Genomic DNA, 12,102 nt, shown 5'->3' on the forward strand with positions numbered 1-12,102 from the left:
ACACGTCAAACCATATACCGATAGAACCAAGAATTACCAGTAAGCATTAGTGTTTATAACATATTATATTACAGTCCTTGTTATTTATGAGAAACTCATAGAAAGTCGATCCAATTGACATTTCTGAGAAACTCATAGCTTATAGATGCACTCTTTATCATAAGAGAATTTGTAGTATTGTTTGTCTTCTCTTCTTAATTATCACTTTGTTGTGAACGAGGACGATGAAGAAGCTAAGAGACCTCTATTTAGCAATACAAAAAGAGGCAATTGTTTCTAATTGTAGCTTGTTCAATGCTCAAAGATAATAGTCATTAAAGATAAGGAATCAGAATATGGGGCGACAATAGCTTCAAGATTTTTCATGAAAAATACATATGTGTAAAGGACTCAGTATGAGATTTGTGTTTAGTTAGGCTATTTACATATGAAATGACCTTTTCGAAACAATGAACCATGCGTAGATCTCTATTTTCTACACCAGTTATTTAAAAAAAAATCACATTGAATATAATAAAGCATGAACTGTTATTTGTCCAAATTGTATCAATTATGGACTTTTGTTCTGATAGCATGTAATTTAGTTACTTCTTACTGATTTATATATTAATGATAAAATGCAAATGTTGCATTGCTTTAATCAATTAATCATGCATCTCTGCACTCTGAAATTGCAATGTGGGGCATAACCACTTCATTATTAGCCTTAATTAATTTTTAAACATTTAGTAATCCGCGCTCCAAAAAGTTGATATGTGCGAAGGGGTAATGTAAACGAAAGTGTAAAAGAGAGGGAATGAAGTTTTGTCGCATATATCATTTTATGCACATCCTTCCAATCTGCTAGAATGGAAATTGGTTGCAGAGCCATGTTTTTGTGTGCATTCTATTAATAACTGCTGAAAAGATTGTTCTATAATATCGATCAGTTTTTTCAAAAGAAATAATCATTTTACAATGTGTTAGAGTAATTTATATTAAGCATTGAAACAATCTCCTTATTATGTGTAAATTCACTAAATAAATGTTTACGTGAATTGGAAACACAAATACACAAATTAAGTTAGGGAAATATTTGGGCTAGATTTTTTTATTTTTCTAAGAGGAAAGGACTATAGGGTTGTGTCGAAGATGGACAAGAACATTTGTGCATTGTGTTCAAGCAAGAAAGGCTCAAGACAATATGGCCAGCCCCTGCACTTTAAGACTTCATCATGTAATCATGTGATCCTAGGGTTCATGTTCCAGGGTGGTGACTTCAAGCGAGGAAACAACACTAGTGGGGAGTCAATCTACGACAAGAAGTTTTTCGATGATAACTTTGTAAAGAAACATGCAGGGCTTGACATCCTCTCCATGGCCAACGTCGACCCCAATACTAAAGTCTTCCAATTCTTCAACTTTACCACACAGATTTCATGGTTGGATGACGAGCATGTCATTTTTTGTCAGGTTATAGAGGTTATGGAGGTCGTGTGCAAGAACATGAAGGCATCGACACCCCTGAACAATCCTTTCGCGGTCTCTTGAGGATCTAGTTTTACATGCATAGATCTACATTCTCCCATCCTGGATTTGTTCATAGAGAAGGGGAGTGGCTCGTACAAGAGAAAAATCTTCAAGGAAAGGATTTTTCAAGATCAGTTTGGTTTCCCTCGACATTAGATCGACTACATTGGTCTAGATGTGGAGGTAAACCATATGGAAATGAGCTCTCAATGCTAGGATTTAAATCCGTCAACTTTATATCTAACCAAAAAAAAAACTTAAATCTGGCAGATCCAAGGATGAGACAACAAAGGAAGGAAAATTTTCAATTTTTTATAAAAAACTAAATGGAAAATTCTCTGTTTATTGGACTTGGAATGAGATCTTGTGGAAAATTTGAAGGATACTATCTAGTCCCATATGGGTATCCCAATAGCTTTTCAAGTACTTGAATATGAAGGAAAGATGCTTCAATATTAGTCTCCATTGGAAGATTATGGAGTGGGAAAGGACTCCACTATTTCTTTGAGCTTGAGGATGAGGGGAGGTTCATCCAATAGAAACTCGAAGAAACCTAACAGATCCACATCATTCAAATATTCCCTTAAAGGGAAGACTGAAGTTCTAGTCAGATCATATCAGATTCTCAATATTCATGGCCCCTACATTGTGCAATAACTGAATCAGATCTCAGATATGGCAATATATCTTTTAGATTTAAATGTTATTAGTGTAAATTTCCAATCTTAGGTAATTATATGCAAACTTGATGGCTTCTAGGAAAAGCCAATGGACTTTTTTTAGTGGATTTTTACTACCTGGAAAGTAAAATGTGATATTCATTTATGTTCTAAGGGTTTTTTCATTATTAAATTTGAAACACTGAAGGAAAGGGATTATGTCTTGAGATAGGGGCCATGGTTTTACGTATCTACGAGTCTATTTTTAATGCCATGTTTCCCAGATTTTGATGCTAATACAATGGTGGTATCTAAAATGTCGATGTAGGTGATATTACATAATCTCCGTCTTCATTTTTGGCATCATAAAGTACTATAAGGAATTGGAAATAAGTTGGGAAAGTACATAAAGCTAGATACACAGAGAACTAAAGAAACAATCTTTACTTTTGCCAGAATCTGTGTGGAGGTAGACCTTAGTAAAGGCTTACCTGATCATATTCATCTATTACATGACAAAAAGTGTTGGACCAAGTTTTTAGATTTTAAAAATACAACATTTAGATGTTGAATCTATCTATAAATAGGTCATTTAAAATTTTTATGCCCCCAAGCAAAGAAAGATTCAAGAAGGAAAAAGAAACAAACAAAAATCCCAAGGGATGGTAGCTTCTAGAGAAGCATTTCTTAGAAGAAGAGGATGAAGGGAAAGTGGGTAATCCCATAACTGAGGTCAATCTGGATCCACAAGAAATAATATCAGATGGAGGAGGCAAACAAGAAGGAATAATGGTAACAATTCCAACAGGTCCGTAAGCAGTATGAATTTCAATCCTTGTATTGCAGAAGGAGAAGTTTCCCATCAAAAATGAGATGGGAGGTTACAAAAGAACTCATGTATCTAAGAGCTCAAACTCAGACAGTGGAAACCCGATGATAGTGGGAAAATACTAGCTAGCAATTGTAAATGTCACTCCTAATCTAGGAGGTTGGCAGAAAGTAGAAAAGAAGAAAGGTAGAAAAGGGTAACTAAGTATTTTACTTAGTCCTAATGTTGTTTTTTATTGTCTTATGTTCACTTCTTTATGTCATTGTTATTTTGGGCACCAATTTTGACTCATATGATTGAAAGATCTTAGAGAATATACAACATGTACTTTTGTTTTTTAATAAAATTACAATTTTTGCTTGGGGAAGAAATCTTAGGGAAATAGTTTTTGGTTTTCGGAAAGATGGGGAAAAAAATATTTTACACCCAAAGCAGAGTAATGGCTAAATCAACAATGATATACATTAACGTAGGGTATATCCAACACATTAAAGAAAGGCATGTAGATAAATGTTACCGATGGAAATTAAGCATTACTTATTAAAAAAAATGATTATAGGCTCTTCTGTTATTTCTAAATTAGATAACAAAGTAAGGTGGAATGGTTCTATGCTCCGTTTTCATCATTTTGTGTTATTATTAGCTGATATTTTGTAACTTTTATTTTGTAGTATGTGACTATTCATTTAGACAAAAAAAATTAAGAGTAGGTCCTGGTTCGTTGCAGTGCAAGTCTAAGTGAGTTTTTGTTGTTATTAGTTGAGTTGTTGTTCTACTTAATGTAAAATCTTTCACTAGTTTAGCCCATCCATAACATTATTTTTTCTGATGAAATACAAGGGTCCACATGAATGAGGCAGCGTGAGGCATGGAGTTAGTGAAATATCAAAGTCAAGTCAACATCACCTGGAGAGAATTGGTTAGGGGGAGGCTATAGATCCTAGCTCTGTCAACAGACCCAATTTTAACGGCTCCACATTTGATCAACGTAACTTTGGAAATGAGGTTGTATATCTGAAAATGATTTTGGAATAGATAGTAATAAACATACAATATGATAGGAATATTATCATCTCATTCATGAATGACCTCCAATGCAACTAGTGGAAAATGCAAGACATATTAGCAAAGTTACAGAGGGGTCATGAGCATTTATAGGAAAAACTAAATCGCTTTCGAAGCAGATTGACTCACATGGAGAAACATTGTTCCATAAATACCCATCATAGTTAATAGATTTTGGATATGTACTAATCCTAAAAGTTTTTTTGGATCTATGTTTATTTTCTTGTTTTGATAGTGAAGCAATTTTTCGTCAATTTGTTATCGACATTGTAATCTTTTTTTTTGCATAAACTTATACTTAGCTTCATTTACAAACACTTATAACATTGTCTATAGTTCAAGCTTTCCATTTTCCTGCTATGGCATCCACATATTATTTTTTCATTATTTGCATTTATTTTTATTTAAAATTTGAAGAGATGATCGTTTTGTTTCATTGGGACGTGGTATCTAATCCCTATGTGCTAAAATTTATTTTTAGTATTTAATATCTTATGTTTTACACTTTATCAATATTTAGTGATTACTTAAATGCATTTAAAAGTTTTTTATTTAGCATATCACACAACACCATGATCAAATGTAGGGTGTTGTCCTGGGTTCAACAAAAAAAAAATCGTCTTTTGGCCAATTAAAATCAATGTTAAATGCACAAACTGAGGGATAAATAGTTTTTAAAACATGTTTATTTGGCTATGTTAAATCAATTTATTTAATTAAAAAAATAAATAACTAATAAATTATATTATTAAATTTAGGGAAAAACTTAAAATATCTAAACAATATATGTAGACTGTAGACAAAGCCTTTATTCTGCTTCGTTTGCATCTATGCACGTCCACGTTGTGAAAATTACAATGTGAAGCATAACCATTTCACTATTAAAATAATGTAAGCATAATTACGAAAGCAATAGAAGAAGATAAAGTAATTGCTAGATTTGTTTTACCAATAAAAACATTGTTGTCAAATGAGAAAATATGTGTATCAAATAATGTAAAAATTACAATTTACAAGCTTTAAAAAAAATGTATGGATGAGGAATATGATTTTAAGTATTTTTGTTTTGTTTTTTATGGTGTTCTATCTATTGTGCATAGATTAGTGGCCTAATATCTATTATCCACAGCTTTTCTAGTTTTGCATATTTCCACACCTCCACGCTTATTTTGTATCAAGTCTCAAGTTTGAATATTGGCACCAACAATTATATAATTATAGGTAGTTGAATTATGTTAGGTATCAACACAAATGCACTTAGTATTTACGTAACCCAAACATTTTATGCCTCAAATTTTAATAAGCCTAAATTACTAATTAATTAATTAATATGTAACATGTGAAAATGTATATGGAGATACATGACATTGCAGGTGAAAGTGTTTGTTCCTTGCTCTACATAATTGTTTCCCACACAACTATTTTAGTATACAGAGAAAAGTTGTGCGGGGATTGTCGCAAATGTTACCTTCACATATTCTTTCTCTGTACAACAAAATCTCTGATATTTATGTATGAAGAGGGGAAGGTTTCTATTACGTGGTTTGCACACTAAAAATATAAAAGCTGCAAACTTAGATATTGGACAATATTTATATATTTATATGTGTAAATCTAACTTTTAAGTTATATGTATATATAATCCTTTAGGTTTCATAAATCGTTAAATATTGTAATTAATTGGTTTGAATCTGTAAATACATAAATTGATAGAGTTTAAATGTACAAATATTTAATTTTATATGGTTTATATTTGCAAATTGATATAACTTCAACACAAATTGATAACCCCAACCACCCTTTGGGTGATTGGGCATGATTAACAACATTATTGTGCTCCAAGAAAACACACATCAATTACAATGTAAATTATAGTTGTAATGTTCAATTTCAGAAACTACTAATGTCTAATCCATTTAGAATAGTAAACTTTCGCAATTTGATTGTCAAATTTATGTTTTTTCATAGCGTATGTTATTCTAATAATTAATATTACCTATATCTCTTATGCCATTATCCTGTGCGAAATATTTCTCATTGTGTCGAATTCAGAGGTGTAGAGAAAACTTTGTACAATGATCATTGTATATTAGAGAGTAGTAAAACTCTTGTTGTAATGATAATAACTTTGAAATGCTAGTTTTTAGCTTAAAGTAAAGAGGTAGCAACCATATCGAGTCAAGATATGAAATTGCATCGCAAATACGGTTAATCATCTATGCTTATTCCACATCCAATATACACATAAACCAAACTTTTTATGCCACAAAATTAAGCAAACCAAAACTGGTACTTAATTGATTTATCTATAGTATGCTCCACAAATCCGTTCTCCTGCACAACACTTCTTCCTCACACATATTAAAAACAAAGTTAATTTAATATTGGATAATAGGTGTTCAATTAACAAATGTGAAAACATTAATGCACTTAGTATTCAGTAAACACCAATACCAAGGTTTGTTAACTCTATTTTGATAGCCAAAAAATGGTTAGTAGAAAAGCACTCTAACAGAGTAGATGTCCTGAATACACATTGATTCACTGTATAAATGCCAAAAAAAATTGTATTTATTAGCAGAAGAGCTTAGGTTCATCAAAATATAAAGAGATTTATGATATTAATAAAATCGTATGTTGATATTGATTTCTAAAAAGTGTCAAACTAAGAAATCATGAAACACAATCCTTTCAATTGGATTATATCAGGTTAAAATTTAAGAAAAATGGATATGGTCTAAAGTAATTGATTTTGCAATAGTATTTTATGATTGCAAATCAGGAAAATCAGGACTAGCTAGATTGATGATGATCATTGATTAATGAATACCACTAAAATCAACAAAGCTCATCTCTCAGGCACAAGGAGGATTCGTAAAAGGTAGACAAATTCTGGATAATGTCATCCAGATACAAGAAGCTCTCCACTCCAGCCTAGCCCGGAAAGAACAAGGTATGATCATTAAATTGGATATGTGCAATGCCTTTGATCGTGTTAATCGTTCCTTTTTGTACAGGGTTCTAGCAGCATTTGGCTTTAAACAGGACTTCATAAACCTCATCAAGGCTTGTACAGAAAACATTTGGATCGCCCCAATGGTGAATGGCAGACCGACGGATTTTTTCCAAGCAACTAGGGGATTGAGGCAGGGCTGCCCTCTTTCGCCCTTTCTATACATCTTGATGGCAGACGTTCTAAGTCGCAAGCTAACCCAAGAGAAACAAGTCGGTACCATTCCAGGGATAAGGATAGTTCAAGGCATAGCCCCGGTGAATCATGCGCTTTTCGCAGATGATTCAATTTTGTTGGGGGGCGCATCCACTAGAATTGCAAGCGCTTTCAAAACCACTCTTCAACAGTACTGCAACATCACCGGTGCATTAGTCAGTGAAAGGAAAAGTGCAATTTACAATTGGAATATCGACCAGCACGCCACAGACAGAATTTCCAACATTCTGGGGTTCAAAGGATACGCTTTGTGGGAAAAAATCAAATACCTCGGCTTACCATTGACGAGGGGCTCCAATCGAAACCAACTGTGGGAAGAAGTGATATCTAAATTCAAAAATAAGATAACAGCGTGGGGCGGAGTTTGGCTCACCACCGGAGGCAAACTCACCCTCATCCGATCCGTGCTCTCTGCCCTGCCCACATATCAAGCCTCGTTGCTGCTGGCTCCAAAACAAATTACTGATCAAATCTCCAGCATCATTCGAAATTTTCTCTGGAGCGGAGGGAAAGGTAACAAGGAACGCTTCCACCTCATCAAATGGGAGACTGTGAAACGCCCAATAACCGAAGGCGGACTTCAGATCCGCGATCCCCAACATGCAAATTTGGCATTGGGAGGCAAACTCCTGTGGCAATTAATTACAGAACCTTCGCACCCAATCAGTCAGCTGCTGAACCTCAAATATTTACAAAAGCAACCAATATCATCTTTCAATCCAGCGCAATCTCCAAAAGGAACGCAGGCCTGGAGGCTGTGTTGCAGAGGGATCGAATTTTTCCGAAAGCATTTATACAAAATTCCTGGGAATGGCAAAAACTCGCTGCTATGGAAAGAACGAATCATGAATCACTCCCCTCTATCCACCATCAACGAAATAGCAGAGTTGAGAGCCTGGTTAATCTCTAAAGGGGTAAGGAAAATAGCGGACATAGCAGAGTGGGACCTCAATGGCAACTGGCAGCGCTGGACGTTGCCAACCATCCCAATCCACTTAAAAGAACAGTCAAAAATCCTGTTAGAGGCAATAACAGATTTTACTCCTGTGCACAAGGAAGAGGAAGATCAATGGGGATGGGGGAAAACAGGAGAGTATACGGTCAAACAAGGCTACTTTCAAATGCAAGGAAAACAGGAGTCACAGTATCCGGATTCAGTTTGGAAACAGATATGGGAAAACTTCAGCATTCCCAAGATTAACTTCTTCAGCTGGACCTTATTCCACAACAAAATCTTGACCGGAGACAATTTGTGCAAAAGGAACTTTGCAGGCCCGCATCGTTGTGTCCTCTGCAAGAACGCTTCAGAAACAACAGTCCATTTGTTTATTGACTGTGAGTACGCACAGAAAGTGTGGAACAGCTTCTTAATTGGGCTGAATGTGAGTCCCCCAACACGCTGTCAGATCACAGACTTGTTTTTGACATGGAAAACTCGGTACCCCCACAGCATCAACGAAAAATCTCTTTGGTACAAGTTATGGATTGCTGCACCGAAATACGTTTGTTGGAAGTTGTGGCTCTCCAGGAATGAAGCTGTCTTCAACCACAAAGACATAAATGCAGAAGCAGTAGCAAGGCAGGCCAAGGATCTCCTCCTGGAAACTCTGAGACAAACTAGCGTCAAAGACAGCAACCTCAGAAATGAAGAAAAGGCGTGGCTGGAAGGTTATACTCCCATGCCAACTACTCTTGCCATCATCCGCCCAAACCACAAGGAAAACTGGCAGTACAGAGACAATTCAGACAATTTTCAAAATTGGTGGAAGTCACAAGGTAAATGTACAATCTTCTTTGATGGGGCTTCGAAAGGAAACCCAGGCAAATCAGGAGCAGGAGGCGTCATTTACTTTCAGAATGGCAGAAAAGAGGAATTCAGTTGGGGACTTGGGATAAAAACCAACAATCAAGCGGAAGCACTCAGTCTATTAAAAGCTTGTCAACTGACCAGAAAAGGAAATGCAAATGAAATTATAGTTTTGGGAGATTCAGAACTGCTGATAAGGTCTCTAATACACAAGAAAAGTCTCAAAGATCCAGTTCTAAACAAGCAGCTAGCAAGAGTAAACAGATTATTGAAGGAATTCTCATCAGCACAGCTCTTCCATATCCTCAGAGATTTAAACACTGAAGCAGACAGGTTAGCAAATGTAGGATGCAATCTTGAAAAAAGTATGATCAGCATAAATGCAGAGACTCCGAAAATGGCAATCATTCCTTAGGAGCACTAGAAAAACAGAGAAAAGCAATGAAAGGGATTTGTAATACTTGCTTGGCTTTGGCCTTAAATAAATAAAATACTCGTTTCAGTTAAAAAAAAAAAAAAAAAAAAAAAATTCCTTTCAAATTGTCATGTCAATTCATGATTTAGATGACTTATCACATCTAACGCATTATGTGTAGGCCTATTGGTTCTAAATTGGTATCTAATAGCTTTGGGAAAGCGATTTGACAATGTTCATCTTGTTGTAGACCCGTTAGTACTAAAATCACCTCTAAAATTTCTAGGCAACTACCTTGCTTTGTTTCTTCTAAAATTGATGTGTTATCAGGACTTGCTTTATCATTTGTTTATTGTTTTCTGAATTTTCTAAGTCTTGTTTGTGTCAACATTGTTGAAGGAGGGGGGGGTGGGGGTGGTGGGGTGGTGGGTGGTTCTCTACCACTTAAAATATCGCAGTTTAGCACAATTGCAATATCAACAATGAGACAAATGGTTAAATGAAACAATAATAGAAGCATACAGGAAGATATATATGTAGAGAGACAAAATATCTTAATTTTTAACCAAGACATTTTAATGCTTGTGGATAACATATTGGAACTTTAGCAAACACTTAGGCAGTTGGAAGATGAACTGGACACCATAAGAATGTTATTAGAAGAGCTCTTGCAAAACATGAACAGAACAATTAGGCCTCCATTCTCACAACATATTTAGTAGAAGCATTGACCTCCAAGAACCATGGTTAATTAATAAATAAATCGTTGCCAAATTTTGCTACTTTCTCAACCAATTTTTAAATTCAATATATGCTAAAGGCTATATATTGTAATTTTCTCAGCACAGTAAAAAAACGTATTGGAATATTATGGAATATACATGCAAAATATTTTTTAAGTTATGTTTTATTCTTCCACATTGTTTCTTCAAATAATCATTCGATTTACAAATTTGTTTGAGTTCTGTATGATAATGATTGGTTTCAAAATTTGTTTAAATTTTGCATGACTGGCCCTTTTTGATAGAAAATGGTTATAACAAGTTATTAGAAATATGTCAATGTATTACAATAAATAAATAAATGTATGTTAAAAAACATATATTAGAATAGTATAATAACATGGCATCACCTATACTCTTATCTAATACTCTCTGTCAATTGACATGTTGTTTCAAAACAATGTTCACCATAAATACTCTTGAACACAGAAAATCTCTCAAACATATGTCTACTCATGATTTCCTCTATTTGTATCCATATATGTTCTATTTTTTTGTATCTTGTTATATTCATTATATTTTCATGATAAGTTCCTATTAAACATTTTTTCTTGCATAGAAGTGGTTCAAAATGTCCTACAATTGGATTTTCGTCATGGAACAATATGTTGTGACTTTCTTTGCATAAATTTGAATTAAAATACAAATAGATTTTCATTGTTATGTTTGAACAAAGTCTTTTCAGAATTTTTAGCGAATTAAATAACCAATGTATACAAAATATGCCCCCCCGTAGTCCTTGTTCTTCCGCAATCATAGAAATTGAAGTTAATTTTGTCATCCTTTCCAAGTAAACATTTGGGATATTTATATTATTATTGTTAGGTCGGCTGGGTTATACTGTGACTCCTTAGACTCCTATATATAGAAAGGAGGTTTTGTCATTTGAATCATCCAAGAATTGTTCATTTATGTAATGTAAAGGAGGTTGCCCCCTCGAAGAGGCTGAATTCTAAGGCGTTGATCTATCTTTTCTATCTTTTTCTTGAGCTGGTTTCATAATATTTGGTATCAGAGCTTTGGATTCTAGGGTTTCGCTGCTCCAAATAGGTCATCATGGCATTTTCGCTATAACTTTTTTCTGTGACGTTTCAAAAGCTAAAAAAAAACACATTTGAGAAGAAATCGTGCTGAATCTTGGATCGGCATTTCAGAGCTTTTCGTACTATATTTGCGGAGATATGATATGAGGAAGTTGGTCTTTATGCAGACTCCTGAATTACATTCCAAACAGGTGACCTGGGGAAAATCGTCATAATTTTTTTTCTGAGCATTGGATTGAAATTTAGTAAGAAGGTACAGAAAGAGGACGGATTGTAGTTTCTTTTATATATTTTTCAGAGCCAAAAGTCAAAACAGTGACTCGTGGCACGTCGTACAAGTTCGCTCTACTGAACTTGTCTATAATCAGGTCACTGTGGGAGATTGTGCATAACTCTTTCTTGGAGAATCTAATTTGGATCAGACTGGTGGCATTGGAAAGAGGATGTAGAGGGCTACTATAGGTCGCAATTTCAGAATTGGATGATCCGAAATTACAGAGATACATCAGATTCAATATCAGGCTCCTACAAAGTGAAAAAAGGTGTGTAGTTTTTTTAAATTTTTGCATAAGCTTGGTTTGAAAAATTAGTTTGAAGGAATTCAAAGGGCATAGTAAAGCATTATTATCAGTAATTGATACCCCGAGGAAAGAAAATGCAAACACCTAGTAGGCAACCTGAAAGCTCTAGCATGACTCATGAAGAAGAGGAAGAAATGCAACATGATATATCAAAATTACGAGACCAAGTGCAACAAGTGTCAC

The 12,102-nt window shown here is 34.5% G+C and overlaps 1 protein-coding gene across 1 annotated transcript; it reads left to right on the plus strand.

Annotated features, from left to right (window-relative positions):
- Nucleotides 1-1,131: 1,131 nt before the first annotated feature.
- On the plus strand, nucleotides 1,132-1,530 carry LOC149226054 (peptidyl-prolyl cis-trans isomerase-like). Its single transcript, XM_089380089.1, has one exon. It carries the CDS (start codon nucleotides 1,132-1,134, stop codon nucleotides 1,528-1,530), a length of 399 nt encoding a protein of 132 aa, XP_089236215.1.
- Nucleotides 1,531-12,102: the final 10,572 nt, after the last annotated feature.

The sequence above is a fragment of the Pinus tabuliformis genome, chromosome J (genome assembly GCF_031772625.1).
Source record: "Pinus tabuliformis cultivar Carrire ecotype Pingquan chromosome J, CPIR1, whole genome shotgun sequence".
Classification (NCBI taxonomy): domain Eukaryota; kingdom Viridiplantae; phylum Streptophyta; class Pinopsida; order Pinales; family Pinaceae; genus Pinus; species Pinus tabuliformis.